Source organism: Sebastes fasciatus, chromosome 18 (genome assembly GCF_043250625.1).
Source record: "Sebastes fasciatus isolate fSebFas1 chromosome 18, fSebFas1.pri, whole genome shotgun sequence".
In the NCBI taxonomy this organism is placed as follows: domain Eukaryota; kingdom Metazoa; phylum Chordata; class Actinopteri; order Perciformes; family Sebastidae; genus Sebastes; species Sebastes fasciatus.
Window position 1 is genome coordinate 24,100,316 of NC_133812.1, and position 18,487 is coordinate 24,118,802.

At 40.1% G+C, this 18,487-nt stretch overlaps 1 protein-coding gene across 24 annotated transcripts in view; it reads left to right on the top strand.

The window, feature by feature from the left end:
- The window catches only part of ptprk (protein tyrosine phosphatase receptor type K), a 133,269-nt gene that overhangs the window by 84,983 nt on the left and 29,799 nt on the right, over positions 1–18,487 (top strand). For all 24 annotated transcript variants that reach the window (XM_074616280.1, XM_074616275.1, XM_074616279.1 and 21 more), the window contains 9 exons: positions 8,400–8,582; positions 8,719–8,838; positions 9,419–9,528; positions 9,631–9,832; positions 9,950–10,055; positions 10,816–10,885; positions 11,169–11,291; positions 12,479–12,553; positions 13,129–13,165. In XM_074616280.1, coding sequence (XP_074472381.1) covers positions 8,400–8,582; positions 8,719–8,838; positions 9,419–9,528; positions 9,631–9,832; positions 9,950–10,055; positions 10,816–10,885; positions 11,169–11,291; positions 12,479–12,553; positions 13,129–13,165 — 1,026 coding nt within the window. The remainder of the gene's footprint in view (positions 1–8,399; positions 8,583–8,718; positions 8,839–9,418; positions 9,529–9,630; positions 9,833–9,949; positions 10,056–10,815; positions 10,886–11,168; positions 11,292–12,478; positions 12,554–13,128; positions 13,166–18,487) is intronic.

Sequence of the window (18,487 nt, forward strand, 5' to 3'; positions counted from 1 at the left end):
AAAAGGTACGTAACTTTGCTTGAAACGGGTCTTCTTGTACACACAGCTTTTTCTGCCTGTCTGATTATCTATCGATCAGTCCGTCTACTTTTGTTTTTTTTTGTCTTGGTATCTATATTTTAGTTGTCGGAGTGATATTTATAATATGAGCAGGCAGGGAGAGGGGTGGAGAGGTGTAGCGAGGAATCGAACTGGAGAAGAAAGGAGGGGAGAGCCTTAGTCAGTCCGTTGTTGCTCAGTGATCTGAGAGAAAGAGTGATTAAAATACTCGAGACACTCTCCACCTTTCTCCCTTTTTATCCTGCTTTTTCTTTCGTTTTCTCGCTGCCACTCCTCCTTTCTCTCATATCTCCCACTCTTCCTTCTCTCTTTCTACTTCGTTCCTTGTCGCTGCCTTTCCCCCCCTTTCTCATCGCCTCTCTCTCTCTCTCTCTCCCCATCTCCTTCTCTCTCTGTGGATCAATAGACGGAGGGCAGAAACACTGTCTGACATTTGTAGAAATAAACGACTGAAATATAAACACAGCTAGCCTGAGGGAGAGAGACGGAGCGAGCGAGCGAGAGAGGGTTGATATGCGAGAGAAAGAGACAGAAAGAAAAGCAGCGAGATTGAATGAGAAACAGTATCAAGGAGTGATGGAGAGATGATGAAAAACAATAAGGCTGGAAGAGAAAGAGGGGAGAGAATAGAAGAGAGAGAGAGAGAGCGTGAGAGGCAAGAGAATGATGAAACTGGAGAATGAAAATGAAAGAGAGATGAAAACTCATAACCACGGGGCCTGACTGATGTCTGCCAACCTGCGTGTGTGTGTGTGTGTGTGTGTGTGTGAGTGTGTGAATGATCCTGTGTGTGTGTTTATTGACAGAGAGGAAGTCATAGACTTGTTCAGGCGACTTGTGTATTGAACAGTTTCCTGTTTGACAGGAAAAGGAAATTAATCTTCCTCTCCTCACTCACGCAGGAACACATTTGAGTTAAAGACGATAGCTCATTGTAATCCACATAATGTGTTGATATCCGACCGAAGCAGGGAAATAGGGTTATGAATTTAGAGAATTACATCAAATCATTCGGTATATCTGAATAATTTTTGTCGACTGACTAGAAGGTAAAGAAAACAAATCTTTCATGATCTTTAGAGGGATTTCTACTCTAATGTATTTAAGACTCTAGCACAGCAACAAATGTCAAAGTGAACAAGTTTAATGTTCTGTTTAAAATTCTGCAAATAGGGTGAGACAATTCCACTGAATTTTCATTGAAACAAATAATTTTTTTTCTTGAAACAATGCAGAAGAGAAAGATCTCCCCAAGTGAATTATAAAAAAAGATAATATAAACAAGTAGAATAATCTCACTCTGTTTTTGGGGGGCCAGTGTATGTCACATGATGCTGTCATGTGCTGCTGAAGTTGCTCTACCAAGTGTGACCACTTCACTAAAACAGCCCAGCCCTGTTCCTGGGTGCTTGGCTTTATACTGCGTTCCATTTTCCTCGGAAATCGAAAAGTCTCAGATGGAAATGACGTCACATTGACTGGCGTTGACCGCATTTCAGTAAAACAAATTGGAAAATGTAATGGGTTTCGCTTCAGACAGGTTAGCTATTGTTAGCCATTGTTAGCAATACCAGTTGATAACAATGCATTACGCCGGTATTTTGCGCATACAAACAACGTGGATTTGGACGGTACTGTTTGTACGACTGATTTAATGAGACAGAAGTTCTAACAAACAGTATATTACTACAGCTTTTTTTTTTACTGTTCGTACTTTATCACTCAGCAGTTGAGCCATTTTGGCTTCATGCATCACTGAACAACTCTCATAGGAATGAGCGGGAGCCCGCCTACAACGCTGTATCCCGTTTTTTTGTATACATACATGGATTTTCTGAGTCGGAAATCCGACTTAAGGCCGGAGCAGACCGTTCCAGTTGGAATTTCCAACTGGAAACTCGGAAATTCCGACTTCCCAGTTCAAATGGAACGCAGCATTAGTGCAGTAACTCTCTTGGGTTTCCGCTGGAAGCCTAGGAAGCTCATGGTGACAACAACCAACCAAGAAATACTCCAGCACGTAACCATCCCGTGAAACCACAATTTGATGTTTTTACACTTCGGCTTTTTTTTACTGATTAAATAAACAAGATATAACATGTTAATCAGGGAGCTTTAGAGGTGCTGGTCGGCAGATTTTGTTATATTTGCTCAGAGTCAGGCTAGCTGTTCCCTCGGCAAGAAAGGGAGTAAGCGCCTTTCTAAAAATGTCTCACTATTCCTTTAAGTCCAACCTCATTTTTAGTAAAGTAAATAACTTTCCTTTGTCACACAATATAAAAACACAGAGATTAAGTTGTGTAAATAAGCGTACATAGAATCCAAATGCTGAATACAACACTATATAAATTGGACACAATTTTCCTTATTCCTGACTTTATTATTGTTGTAGTGATAAATCCCCACCTGTCTTTCTCTTTTTGTTTTCACTGTGATTAAGGTCATTCAAATTCTCACTCACACCTGTATTCATACACATATAATAGCACACACACACACACACACACACAATTGAAGATGAACTTGTGTGTGTTTGTGTTTGTTGAGAGACACACACACACACACACACACACACACACACACACAGGGTAGAAATGTTATTTAAATGGTAATGATTCCTTTGCTTTTCCTGTTTGGTTAGGTTCGTCTGATCCCACCACCTGTAGTTTACTGAATATTTAGCTCCGTGCAAAATAATGAAGACATGCACGCACACACTCACACGGCGAAATGTGTGCACAAACACCAGGCATAAACCCAAAGCATGTCACCACACAAAACACTGTTTAATTAAAAACCAATAAAGCTAATAAGATACGGAGCAGAAATCACGCTCACTAGCAGAGCAATTGATATGATAAGAGGGAGGATTTCATCTCTTCTTCTACACTTCTTTATATCTCTTCTATCTCCACTTCTCTCTCTCATGCTCCCTCTGTCTCTCCTTCTCTCCCACTCCTCTCGATTTTTCTTCTGTGGTGATTCATTGCTCTTGTCAGAAGGGTGAAAAATAATCAACTTGAAGTGAAGAGTTAGGGAGTGTGTGTGTGTGTGTTGTGTGTGCACGTGTGTGTGAGTGTGTGTGACAGAAGAAGGTGATGAAGTAGCTTTTAATCCAAATCCTGAATTTTCTGCTGAAAACCTCTTGGTCATGGCAGGTTACACACACGCACACACACACACACACACACACACACACACACACACACACACACACACACACACACATGGACACACACACAAACAGGCATGAGCACACACAGAAGAGAGACACACTAAGAGATGGAGAGCAATGTACACACACACACACACACAGTTCAGAGAGCCACAGTATTTCTCGTATGTTGCACAAACTCAGCATCACTTGGATTAATGGAAGAATGGAATCACAAAACACACATTTCCAGACACACAAGCACAGATGTTGTAGGAATCACACACAGTATATCACATGTACTTCTTTATATATGAGAAAACGCACACGCGTGCACACACACACAGTCAGCAGTACGCCGCTTTAAGGGGTCAGGCCCTTGAAATAGCAGCCAAGAGACTTACTGACACAGTATAGTGTCTGCTGTGTGTGTGTTCGAGAGTCAGTTTTACAGTGGTGTTCCGTGTGTTCATTTGATAGTTTATGGCAAATTTTGATGGTTTTGCCTTTAATATGCACATGTAGATTTGTGCATTTGGGGAAGAAGCTCTAAACTATTAAACGTTATTGTGTATAAATCTCTAGGGCTGCCCCCTCTTAGTCGATAAGTCGACTAATCGGTCATTTTGGTCTATGTTAACCAAGATTTCTTTAGTCGTTTTTATGCTTTTTCCATACTGAATGACTTATTTCTAAGAAACTTATGAGCACATCTCTGGTAAACACAAGATTTAAAGTGGTGCTTTTGTGTGGTTCTTTTTGGAGAAACTCAGTTTCACAGAGAAAGTCCATACTGCATGGTATCGAGATATTTTGCGCGGCAATATTGTATCGATACACGGACGTCAAGTATCGATCTTTATTATATAAACTGTTAAAAACCTCTCAACAATCCGCTGGCCCGCCGGTGGGTCCGGCCGTTATTCTGTCGTTCAGAGGTTGTAGCGGGCTCAGTCTTAAAGCTAGAGTGAAGATACTGGTATCACACGGAACTAGAAAACATAATGAATCCATTGGTACTGACGTAATGTTAGCTTGTCGGGAAGAACGCTAAATAACATTCCAAAGTTGCGCAAAATGTTGGCGAGGAAAAACTGGCTTGGCCATTTTCAGAGGGGTCCCTAGACCTCTGAAAACTGTGTTTTATTAGATAAAACAGATGTTGACAAACTGCATAATTTGCTGTTAAAAAAAGGTAAGAAATTGCAATATATTGCAATAAATCTTAGGTACTCAATCTTAAATTCTCAGCATATCGCAAAATGTCTAAAATCGCAATAAGATCTTGATTTAAGTATTGTGATAATATCGTATCGTGAGGCCTCTGGTGATTCGCACCCCTACTGTCGATTAAATTAACTAATCGATTAGTCGACAAAATCGCAGTTTCCTCGTTCGCCATTTTCACAAGTTTGAATTAGATTGGTGGCCACTCCCCTTCCGCTACGTAGCAAAGATGGCGACTGTTGAGGGTGAGAAGCGTCCAGCGTTCCATACTCAACGTTTTGACCGTTTTGAGTACAACATCCGGGCACTTATAGAGCCCTGCATTTTGCCATATTTCTCAGTGTGAATGCACCTATACACTCAAAATAGCAAGTTTAAGTAACGAAGTATGCGAATCAAGACACTAAAAATTAGCCTCTGCATAGGCAAGTCAGAATCCGATTCCACGTAGCCCACAAGTGCAAAATTGAATGAATGTTGCAGTGCAAATATGCACCTTTCATGTGCTTAAATCTGGCCCCCGAGAGAGACGGAGACACGCAGAGAGAAAATGAGAGTTAAAGACGGAGTTTCATTTGTCTTCCTCATGACAGTGGAAGGATTACCACGAACTAATTGGACAGATTAACTTGGATTTAGCTGCATCTCCTGTCAACCTTTTCTGTCCCCCCCACCCTCCCTTTCCTTTCCTCTTTTCTTCTCTGCTTTTCTTCAAGCTTCTTTCTGCTGCTCTGTGGTCTTTTTTACTGTATATATTCATTGGCTCCTTTTAATGCTTCATGTTGAGAGACAGGTTGTTTTTTTTCTCGCCCTTAGCGTAATTCTATTTCATTTAGTTTCATTTCCTTTCCTTTTGTTTCCCGTTCTTTAATTCCAACCTCTGGATTCAGCTGATATGAAGCTTGCCGTCCTCGGCGTTATTGTTGGTGTTTATTGGTATTGTTGTTGTTTTCAAAGCTCCATCTGTGGAGAACAAAGCCTTTTAGTTCCAACATGAATCCAGCCGTTTGTACGTCTACCGGAGGAGGAGGGGGGAAAGGGACAAGGCAGCCTCTGTGGTTTACCGTTGGACCTGCTCCCGCTTGACTCTGGCCACGTTCCAAACTAGTTATCGTCTCTCCCCGTTCCTCCTCTCGGCCTCTTTCTTTCCCTCTCTCATCTCTCTCTCTCCCTGCCTCCTTTTATCTGTCCCCTCACTCCCTCCAGCCCCAGTTTCATTTTTCCACGCATCGCTTTTTTTTCTACGCTCTTCTTTACTCATTTTCTCTGCTACTCTCTTTGCTCTCCTGTCCCTTTTCTTCCTCTCTTTGTCTCTCCTCCCACCTTGCTCTCTACTCCTCTTTCACCACCTACAGTAAATAGACACAGATAAGCAGCAATGCATTGTGGGTCAGAAAAGGAATGGGGGTTTTGAAATGCAGGTTAGAGAGACAAGCAGCTAGCCATATATTTTGTTTTAATTCCATGTTGAAGACCGTCTCACTGTGAAGCAGTGTTGGCATCAAGGGGCCCCCGAAATCAATACAATTTATTACACCGCCCTAACTCTATGTGTGTGTGTGTGTGTGTGTGTGTGTGTGTGCGCGCCCTAATAGCCAGGTTTATGGCGAGGATCACAAGTATTGATTTTAAACCGGGAGACAGACAGACAGAGAGGAAGAGACCGAGACAAGTGAGGGGGAGACAGGCAGAGAAAGCAATAGGTCTCCCTCTCGCTCTATTTAAATGTCAACCATCCAATAACAGGTTGAAGCAAAAATGAAATGCTCCGACCCCTCAGCTATTAACACACACATACACACACCCACACACACCCACACACACACTCACACACACACACACACACACATACACAGTTGAGCAATAATATTTGCTCAGCAGACAATTACCTGCCCGGGTGTCTTCGCAACCTTTCTTCCTCTCTGTCTTTTTTCTTTCTTTCTCATTTTCTCTCATATCTCTGTATGTCTCTTTATTAGTGAGCTATTTACATCTAAATGACTTAGCAAACCTCAACATGTTTCGCTTACACCCCTGTGTGTGTGTGTGTGTGAGAGTGTGTGTACGAGAGTTGTGTTTGTCCTTGACGATGCATTCTTATTATGGGAAGTTTTATTGAGGCGAGCACACACACATAAACACACACCTGTACGTGCTCTGCCCAGATTTAATCTGGATTCTGTCACAACCTGAAGCGTGTGTGTGTGTGTGTGTGTGTGTATTTGGGTAATAATGGAGTGTGAGAATGTCCGTGCCTGTGTGTTTCTGTGTGTGTGTGTGTGTGTGTGTGTGTGTGTGTGTGTGTGTGTGTGTGTGTGTGTGTGTGAGTGACGGGCAGATAATGGGTTGTCAGAAGAAACGACAAGTTTGTGTCCTTGTGTTGTCTCCTCTGAGAGAGGAAGACCCGGGGAAAAACAGAGAGCGAGACAAGGAGGGGTTGGGGAGAGACTTGCCTCTCTATTTAAGGTGAGCTGTTTTTATTAAAAAATCCTGGGAGGACATAAGGAAGCAGAGAGAGAGGAGGAGGAAGGGACATCAACAGGCGACGTTCACTGTGAATGAAGTCAACTTTATGACAGGGAACAATAAACAAAACTTTTAATTAAGTTTGTTCTGGTTGCCGAGTGATAGATTCCACTTTTGTCTGGGGATGTCCGGAGTCAATCTGCAAGATCAGTATCAGAGTTAATGAAGGCATATTTGTATTTGGCTGAGGCTGATCAAACCTATTGCACCTCAGCCGTCAAGAATGTCAAATCATCTGTTAATTGAAAACAAAAACCCACTTTACTAAACCTCTTTTCAACTTGGTTTAGGTGTCTTCACTACAGTGGTCAAATGAAACTAAGTACATACACTCAAGTATTGTACATATTAGGTACTCTTACTTACTTTACCTGAGTATTTCAATTTCATGTTGCTTTATACTTTTACTTCATTGACAGCTATAGTTACTAGTTACTGTTGCAAATCAAGATTTTACACACAAAACTTATGAGCTTATAATATATGATGCAATGGTAGTCGGGCTACCCTCTCTTAGACGATTAGTCAACTGATCGGTCGTTTTGGTCTTAGTCGACTAAGAGTTCTTAAGTTGATTAGTAATTTTGTATGCGTTTTTCATGCTGAATGACTTATTTCCGAGAAACTTATGAGCACATCTCTGGTAAACACAGGATTTAAAGTGGTGCTTTTTGTGTGAATCTTTGTGGAGAAACTCAGTTTCACAGATCTGTCGATTAAATCAACTAATCGATAAGGCGGCACAATTGTCGTTGAGTTTTAAGGCCTTTACACACCATACTGTTGAATGCCTGGAGAGGCACAAGTTGGTAAACATTCATGAGATTTTAGTCACTGAAATAAAGCAGATGAGGACAGGTTTGGTTTTGTGTTTGCGGTCTTGGCTGTGAATGTGTGTGAGTGTGTGTCTGTAGAGATGGGCGGGTTCTGGGGGGGTTATTGATCCAGTTAAATGAGCCAGTTAAGGTAATTAAAGCCCTGGGCAGGCTGGAGAGAAGGTAGATTATATTGACAATAACAGTTCTGAATTCACATAAAAGATGGAAACCAAAGACGTGCCTCGTAGGAGTTATTGCATTTGAGAAATGGTTGACTGGCAGCGAAGAGAAGAAATAGATGTTCGTTAGAAACCTTCTTGTTTTATCTTGGGGAAAATGTTGACTCAGCACTCTTGCTCTTTTTTTTGGCAATGCAAAGTACATTTGCCTCTTACACCCCCAGTGAACCAGAATTAAAGTAAATATTTTTGAAGTTCACTAAAGCATTTTTCATATATTACTGTAAGTCATCAAAGAATGGTGATTATTTTCCCCTGCGGGCATATTATGATCAAGCTGCTACCGTCTAACACAGTTCATATGGCAATTATCTGTTGGGTTACTGAGATAACTCATGATATTCTTTCCCTGTGTTCTCCTCTGTTCCTCTGTAGAACCTATGCGGACTCCTAAGAGGCTGAAGATTGCTGAGACCAGGGCTCGTCTGATTGCGGTGGACTGGGAGTCGTTGGGTTACAACATCACTCGCTGTCACACCTTTAACGTCACCATCTGCTACCAATATATGACCGCCAACAACCGCAGCAAGGCCGACTGCTTGGACATGGACCCTAAAGGTAACAATCAGTTTAATTACTAATACAGGCTTTGTTACCAGTACTTATACTGCTGTTTTACATTGAATATCATGCTATAAAACAATGTTATACATTATTGTTTTACAATAAAGTTATGTTCTCTTTGTCCTCTCAGCACCACGCCACCTAGTGGGAAACCTGCCGCCCTACACCAACATCAGACTGAAGATGATTCTGACCAATCCAGAGGGACGGAAAGAGAGCGACGAGACCATCATACAAACCGATGAAGATGGTGCGATACACAAAGCACACTTTATTTTTTATCAATGTTTTTATTTTCTAATTCAATTTTTTTTTTTTAGATCTATATTTATGTATTGTTTGAATGTTGAGATCGATTTGTTTGCACAATAAAACAACGCAGCAGAAATACAACAACAAAAGAAAAGAAGTTGTGCAAGTGAGATTAAAAAAGTGGGTTTATAGAAAGAATCTCACCTCAATAAGCAGCATTATAAACAAATACAAAAGTCATATAGTCAACCAAAGTAAACAAACAAGCAAACATAAGCTGTTGGCTTTCTAAAAAAAGTAAAGTAAAAAGTAAATGCTTCTAATGCTGTGAGCTTATCTACTGGTACTTTGATAGTTTAGGTGACACAACAGGCCACTGCTGGGAAGTAGAAAAAATTAAAAAGCATAAAAAATTCTTGAGCTATTACTTTGGGTAAACTTCAACATGATTCAGGAAAGTCCCTGCTGAGTGTATTCCTGTTGTTGGTATTTACTAGGAACTCCTTCATTTGGAGGACAGAATTTAATTGTTATTTTTATGAGCGTTTTTATAATTTTGTCTGTGTGTGTGTTAACAGTTCCCGGCTCAGTTCCCAGTCAGTCACTAAGAGCCACTCCATTTGAAGACCGAATTCTTCTTTACTGGAAGGAACCGACTGAACCCAACGGGATCATCATACAATATGAGGTACCGTAAGCAGCAGCAGTGGGAACACTAAATGTTGTAGCAGCCAAACTATCACTCAGAAAAATGTATAAACTGGGATTCTGCCTCTCTGCTCCGCCTCAGATCAACTACAGTGGCGTGCGTTCATTCGACCCTTCGGTGCCTCTCCAGCGGCCGGGACTCACAGTGTCTCTGCCCTCCAATGCCACCCATCACCTGTTTGCCCAGCTCCACCCAGGGGTCACATACCAGCTCTCCATACGCGCATCCACCTCCAAAGGGTTCGGCCCTGCGACCACGCTCAACGTGACTACTAATATTTCAGGTAGAAAATAAGTTTTAATATATTTTATTGTCACAACCTTTTTTTTTTTGGTATCACATGTAGATAGTCAGCAAGGTGATACATGGACACTAATACAGACTCATGCTCTTTCTTCAGCCCCGACAATAGATGAGTACGATGGGTCAGAGGCCTTCCTGAATGAAACTGCAACAACCATCACTGTCCTGCTCAAACCTGCCCAAGCCAAGGGAGCACCTATAAGGTATTGCATGCATAGCATATAGTACATACCCAGACACAGGCTTTTGTCACACCTGGGGCCAGTTGCGTAAAAATAGACAGTCTATTTATAGAGTCTTTGTCTTAAATATAACTTTAAGTCAGACATAGACACTTAAATTTGTTGCATAAAGCTTCCCTATGAGTGACTAATGTAAGATTACCTAGAGAGCCTGTCGTGCAATGCATTATGTGTGAAATAAGACACTTTAAAGAAGAGAAAAAGTGGCGGATGCAGCACCACACCAAGTGTTGGAGAAAATAACAGAAAAGGTAAACAGCATAGATTTGTTAGAAACGTTAAAGATGTTCAGAAACAATTCAAGAATATGGTACTAAAATACAAAAAGTAATGGATAAACAGTTAAAATAGTTAGCTAAAAGTATACTGTATATAGATACATACATAGTATTGTCCTTAATGTAAAGCAAGTGGTAAGCCATAGAAATAAACACAAGACATCAAGTAGTTCTTTTTGCAAATATGTCTGTGAACGATGCAGTGGTCAAGCTTGAACATGTGCATTACAGTACAGTCATCTATTATAAAAAATGTCAACCATTGTTATTTTTTGGTAACATGAGTAACATGGAGGTATTCTTTGACACTTCAAAAAACAGGTTGATAAATAGTAAATAAATAGGCAAGGCCACATGAACGTGACACAACATTAACTACACAACCTTTTTTTTGAAATATTTAATTTGTCATTTAATAACGTACATTGTCTTCTTATCTACAGTGCGTACCAGATTGTAGTCGAGGAAGTGAATCCCCGGACACGTCGTCAAGCTTCCTCTGACTGTTTTGAGGTGATTATTTATCTGTTCTACATACATTTAACAAGCCATGCCTTTACATCCTAGCTCATATACATGTATTTGTTTGCTAACAGAAGTTTCATTCCAAAAAGGAGTCATTTAAGAGTAGATAGCCACCATTTGGCTCTATAGACCGCTGGACATTTGGATCCCAACTGTTATAAAGCAGACCTTTTATTTGCAGCAAAAAACTCCAGTTTAACCGACTTACATTGTATTTGTAAGACAGATTTATAGATATATTATTTTAATGTGAATATATCTTCTCTCCCAGGTCCCAGTTCCCTACCACAGTGTGCCTAGCGGTGGATCTCCATATTATTATGCCGCCCAGCTGTCCCCCAGCAACCTGCCGGAGCCGCTCCCCTTCACCGTTGGAGACAACAAGACATATCAGGCAAGCCTTTTTTATCCGAGCAACGTATTCTGTACGTAGTGCAGCAAAAATGTCAGGTGAGAAGATAAATCAAATAGAAATGAAAGTAAACTTGAAATGCAGAAGAATAAGGAGGAAAAAAAGGTAACAGAAAAGGGGGAAATTATGTTGGAGTTAACTTGAGCTTTTATAATATACTATAATACAAGGAGTTTTATTCTAAACCTGGTGAAACTTGCAACTAATATAACATACTAGAGAGCCCACAGAGAGCACAAACTGATCGTCCACCAAGGCTGCAAAATCCAAATGTTTGGGAATGTTAATTTTTGGATCAAGATCCTGGTCTACATTAACATCTGGCACATTTATGATGTGCTATATGCATGTGCCAGAATTTGCTTATTTAAGCAAGTGCAGTAGTTTATGAGAAGATGGTGAAAAATGTACAAGTTCCTGGATCTGCAAAAAAAAACACATCAAAAAACTCTCTCATAGTCTCGGCCTATCTTTCCATCAGATTGTATCGGAATCTGTTGAAGGAATAGTTTGTTATTATTCGTTTCCTGGTGAAGAGTTAGATAAAGCTTCTGTTATACTTTCCGCAAGGACGGTCGCACAGACATGAACTGACGTGAAATCGTGATGAGGAAGCGTTTTGAATCTTTTGTACTCCGTGCGGGTTTCTCCTCACGGCAAACAGACATTCTCAAAGCTCCTCAAAGTTCTCAATTTTGTCTGCCCATTCATGTCCGCTTAGTTAGAATAATTTGGATGTGCATGAATGGGTGAAAACCTGCCACACCGAAAACCAGCGAAGTGACATGCCTGATGGTGTGACTTCACTTTGGCCTCAAATTCTCATTTTTACGATTTAGATTTTGTATGTGGTAAACGATCAAGATATAATGTGTTAATGTGAGCTTCAGTGCTGCTGCTATGTTTTGTAAATTAGCCGGCTGCTGGCTGTATGTTTATATTTAGCCTACAGACACGAGAGCGGCAACGATCTTCTCATCTAACTCTCGGCAAGAAAGCAAACAACAAGCACATTTCTCAAAAATGACATATTTAAGATATCTTGTAACAAAGAGACAAACCAGAAAACAGCCTCTTTAGCAGAAGTAATAAGTGAAATTAGTAGCTGACAATCTACGTATGTTTAGCCTCATATTTAAAATTGATGATCACTTTCTTTTATTTCCCAGGGTTTCTGGAATCCTCCGCTGGCCCCGAGAAAGAACTACAACATCTACCTTCAAGCTGTCAGCAGCACGGAGAGGGTAAATAAATATTTATTCATGTGAAAACGCACTAAACACACACCTGCTAACTGCTATGAATGGTAAATGGACTTGGACTTATATAGCGCTTTTCTAGTCTTCCGACCACTCAAAGCGCTTTACACTACATGTCAGTATTCACCCACTCACACACACATTCATACACTGATGGCAGAGGTTACTAAGGTGCCAACTTTGCCCATCAGGATTTAATCTAAATACTCATTCACACACCGATGGCTATGCCTCCGGGAGCAATTTAGGGTTAAGTGTCTTGCTCAAGGACACATCGACATGTGACCCGGAGCAGCCGGGGATCGAACCACCGACCTTCCGATTGGTGGACAACCTGCTCTACCCTCTGAGCCACAGCCGCCCATTTGAATAAATAGACTTATACAGTATGTACACATTGAAAGACTCACATTAACTTCATTACAGCTTCTACCTGCAAGCAGTTATGACTTTTGAGAGTACTTAAAACTATAGAATATCTGCAGGTGTTGTCAATGCTACAGTGTGTATTGTGTGTGTACTGGGGACTCAGTATTGATCTTATTGTGTTTTTTCTTCAGGAAACTAAGACCCAGTGTCTGAGGCTTGCTACTAAAGGTAAGAGCTCACTGTCACTGTTGATACCACTTGATGTAAAAAAAGACCCCAGATCAGTGTGAATTTGACAATCAGATAAAACTCAGGTGGCAAAAATTGTTTCCAGTGTTTGGCTGCTTAGAAAAATTTCAGAATACGTTTTTAGATATCACTAATAATATTAAAATAACTATATTTACTATATTTTTCTGGTCACTGGACAATGCTTATCTTCTGTTGCTTGCCGTCCCTTAATGATAGCTGTTAATCTGATATTTATTCATATGACGTCACTGATGTAATGATTGTTTTGATAGTTGTTTAGTGGAGTATTACTGGTGACGACATAATGTTTTGCATTTTAGAGAGAGAAAACGTGATAGTGTTAAGTGTTTGTGTGCACATTTAGTCATTGCACGTGCACACAGTCTAAATGTCATGTTTTTACTAGCAGCCATATGTTGATAGATTATCAGACAGGTCTAATCCCCGGGCAACCACGCACACACACACACACAAATGCACACACACTGTTTTCAGGAAAAGATTTTCAGAAATGCGGCTGATGGATCAGAGTTTAGCCGTGTGCAGTAAGAACAAGGATAAACAGAAAAAATGCATTAACGTGTTTTCAATGAAATTGACAATCCTGGTGGCGTTGAGCTTCGAAGAACAGCGAGGTCATTTAAGTGTTAACTCGGCTAGTAATGCACAACTAGAAAGCAAACGGGTGAAAAGACAAAATGAACTGATATAAATAGTAATAATAATAATAATAATTGTGTACATTAGAACAGGTAAAATCAGTGTGGAAAGAAAGAAGAAAATAAACATGTCAAGAAGTCCTAGGCACACAGAAAAGAAGACACAAGCCATGGATGTCATCAGGCAGAAAAGGAAAGACACTTAACAACAGCAAAACAAGGTCACAGAAAGCGGAGGCTCAAAAAGCCTACTCAGAGGCACATAGAGAGGTGAAGGCTAGTGTGAGGAAAGACAGAACACAGAAGATCTTTGCGACACAAGCAGAGAAGGCAGCACAATATGAAAAGGCTCTATGACACAACAAGACAACTGTCAGGAAGAGTACATAAAACCAACACTCAGATAAAGGATATGGATGGGAATGTTCTTACAACCAGCGAAGAACAGCGCAAGAGATGGGTCCAACACTTTGAGCAACTACTCAATAGACCAACCCCTTCCTCAGAACACTTTAATTACAATATAACATTAACATATGGACAATCATGCAATTAATCGCAATTAAATATTTGAATCATTTGACAGGCCTAGTAAGCATGACATTTTAAAATAAATACCTTTGATTTGGGTCAGTATCCTGTTGACACTTCTACACAAATTGAGACAACAGATGAGAGATAAAAGCCCATAATAATATAGAAGATTGATGTCATACTTACAAGAGTCATTATATTATTTGACTTGAATTGTACTTGAGAGCTATCTTACTGCATTCTGGGTGTTATTGTGGTGAAAAGATAAGTTATAATGACTTTCTGGCACTCAGCTGATGGTCCTTGCTTTGACCTTCTAGTGCCGAAGGAGCATAAAACCAGACAGTAAAAGTCACATAATTTTCAATCGGACATAATTATTGCAGAATGAATTCATTATGGCTGATTGATTTGTGTATTTTTATAAAGATCCATCAAGGGACAGACACTCTAGAGTAGCTTAGACGATAAATACTGTGGCATAAGTGGCATTGTTCCATGCTATGACCTTGTTCCTATAAAATGAACGTTGAAATATAATAAGTTGAAAAGACCTGTTTTCTGTTAAGGTCACAGAGTTCAATGTGACCAAGACATGTTAGCCATTAGGCTCTTTTAAGAAATTGATCCCATGGGACAGATCAAAGTTATATTCAATCTCTTCAGTGCCTGTAAGGTGTCATGTTTCTGCTCTAAAATAAGAGAAAATGAGGGAAGTTACTGTGTTTCCAGCGTCATCACATTTCAAGAATTGCTGGTGGTCGTAGTTACTAGAACAGGTTCTTCGCCAAAGGCTGCTAGAAAGAGATGACGCTCTGTCTTTGTATTCTGAGGAGGTCTTAGTGAAGCTGAACTTATTTTTTTATTTTTTTTAATAAGGCAGAAAGACTCTAATGGACGGAGAGGTCAGACGACTGTCCCTTCCTTTCTTTCCCTCTCTGTCCCTCTGCATGTGTGTGTGCGCTCAACCGTGCATCCGGGAGGGAGGATTAAGCGGCGGTGGTCCTATTAGGTCATCTCGGGTATTGTGTGTTGTCATTGCTGCCTCAGGGTGTTTTGTGTGTGTGGGTAAGTTGTGAGTGTTAGTGGACTGACCTGGATAATTTTTACAGACATTAAGAGCTACCACCGACATTATGAGGTCAGGTCTCAGGACTCTTTTATGGATTGTTTTTCTTTTTTGTTATGTCTTGTTTTGATACCCGCTGACTGGTCTGATAGTCATTGAAAATAAAGTAGGTTAACATAAAGCAATTAATGCTAAATATTGAAGACAGATTTGACCTTGAATTTCTTTTTACCGCATAATTAACTACAGCCCGACCCATACGGATGTCAGTATTTATTTTATTTTAATGTATTTTATTCGCTCCATTCTCCAGAGAGACAGGGAAGGAAGTTTGATTGTTGGTTTTGGTCTTTTCGTGGAATTGCTGATAATAAGAAAAATATACGATAATGTGAACCTTAACCTTCAAAGCATTTTGGCTGACAGATCACTGCTAATAAGGGTGGGAATCACCAAAGGCCCCACGATACTATGTTATAACGATACTCTAGTTACGATACGATCTTATTACGATATGCTCAGTATTGCGATAAGATATATTGCGATTTATTACCTTTTTTTTCAACTGCAAATTATGCAGTCAACATTTGTTTTATCTAATAAGAATAGAGTTTTCATTCACATATCTTGAGGTGTGAGGTCAAGGGACTCCTTTGAAAAAGGCCATGCCAGATATTCCTCACCAAAATGTAGCTTAACTTTGGAGCCTATATAGCGTTCTCCTTGACAAACTAACATGACGTGTCGATTCCTTATGTTTTCTAGTTTCATATGATACCAGTTTCTTCACTCTAGCTTTAAGACTGAGCCCGCTACAGCCTCTGAAATACAGAATAGCAGCAGAACCGGACTGTTGGATTGTTAAGAGGTTAATATTTAATATAATAAATGATCAATACTGACATCTCGACACAATATTGCCACGCAAAATATTGCGATACTATGCTTTATTGATTTTATTTCCCCCACCCCTAACTGCTAATGCTTCATCCATCAATCTGATTCCCATGCTTTAGTGTAATATTGTTACATAATGACGTTGGGCTGGATGTGGGACATTTCCAAGATTTCAGAGGCAGAAACATTTTATAACAAAATAATATGATAAGGTCACAAATACTGAGGGAGATAAAGAGAGAGAGAGATTATGTTTATCTTGTTGATATTTAGCATTAGAAGTGGATTATTGTTTGATAGATGTATTGCATTATGTTGAGTTCTGTGCATACGTTTTTGTGTTGGATTATTTGGATTATCATAATGCATGATAATGTTCTTACGCCGCTGTACGAACTATTCTGGCGTTATGGGATCAGATCACTAAGCTCAGGGGCATGAAAACAGATGCCGGCTCTCTTTCTCTGTTGACTTTCTGTGCATGATCAACATGGCCACTGCATGCACTCTGCCTGAAACATCATTTGTGAATTATATTCCAAGCAGACGAAATCGGGGAGTTCAGACAACTCTCTGAAGTCATCAGGAAGAGAAATGAGTTTGAGTACAAGTAATATACTGTGACATTGGTGCAGACACATTGGACAGCTACAGTCAAATTGCATTTCAAAAGCATTTCCCAATGAGACCAAGATAACCTGAATACACTGAACAGTGCAAGACACACAGTCAATTGAGCATTTCTTTATTTGTGTGTATTCAATTTGTAGCGTGTTTGCAGCTGGGAGTAGGAGCAGGAGAAGAGCAGAGAGTTCACTACATGTACCATCAGGTGTGATACAACAAAATTAATGAGAAGATGGAAACTGTAAGCTGAGTGTTTTTACTGACCCCGCTACAGAAGATGGTACAAGCCACGGTTAAACAGCTTCCTCTGCTGCTCTGTTAGTCTTTTCACAGGATTTGATCTTTACAGTGTGCAAGAAAATGTGGTTGGATTAACTCATTCCTAATAGATAGTCTTTAGACGTGCTAGCATCATGGCTCATGTCAGTCGGTTGGTCAACCACTTTGGTCCAGACTGAAATATCTCATCTACTGGATGGATTGCCGTGACATTTTGTTCAGTTATCAATGTTTCCCAAAGAGTCCTGAAGACTTTGGGGATCCTCTTTTCATACAGCGCCACCAGCAGATCAAAGTTTGAACTTATCCTGTGAAATTTCTCATCATCTATTCAAGGATTGGCACAACATTTTGTACAGACATTCATGTCTCCATCATGATGACTTGTAATGACTTTTGTAAATCCCCTGACTTTTCATTTAGCGCCACCATCAGGACAAAATTTGAATTTGTCCAATACTTTGGTTTATTACCAAATATCTGCAAAAAAAATTACATTTATCCTCAGCTGTACTCAGTTGGCAACCTCCAGGTCGGAGTAGTGCCTTAAACTTGCATTATTTCTAACGGCCAGCAGGGGGCGACTCCTCTGGTTGCAAAAAGAAGTCTGATTGTATAGAAGTCTATGAGAAAATGAGCCTACTTCTCACTTGATTTATTACCTCAGTAAACATTGTAAACATGAGTTTATGGTCTCAATCGTTAGTTTCAAGTCTTCTTCAATACAGCATGATGTTCATTTAGTAAATTATGATCCCATTTAGAGTCAAATAGACCATAAAGCAGGGGATGCTTTAGGGCGTGGCTACCTTGTGATTGACAGGTCGCTACCACGGCGTTGTCCGGTCTGGGAGTTGTCTGTGTTTTTGTCTTACAACTTTAACCCTTTCACAGTGTTTTTGCAGTTCATGAAAGTTAACTGTAACATTTTGGTCACCTAAAAATGTCTTATTCAGCGTTCTAATTTAATTTTCTCCACCCTCTCGTGTCACTTGTGGTTGCAAAAAAACAAGATGGCGGCAGCCAAAATGCCGAACTCAAGGCTTCAAAACATCAGCCCACAAACCAATGGGTGACAACTACGTTCACTTCTTTTATACAGTCTATGGCTGTACTTTGTATGTTGTGCTAATTAGGAACAGGTTAGCATGCTAAAATGCTAAACTAAGACGATGAACATGGTAAACGTTATACCCGCTCATTTGTCATTGTGAGCATGTTAGCATTCTGACG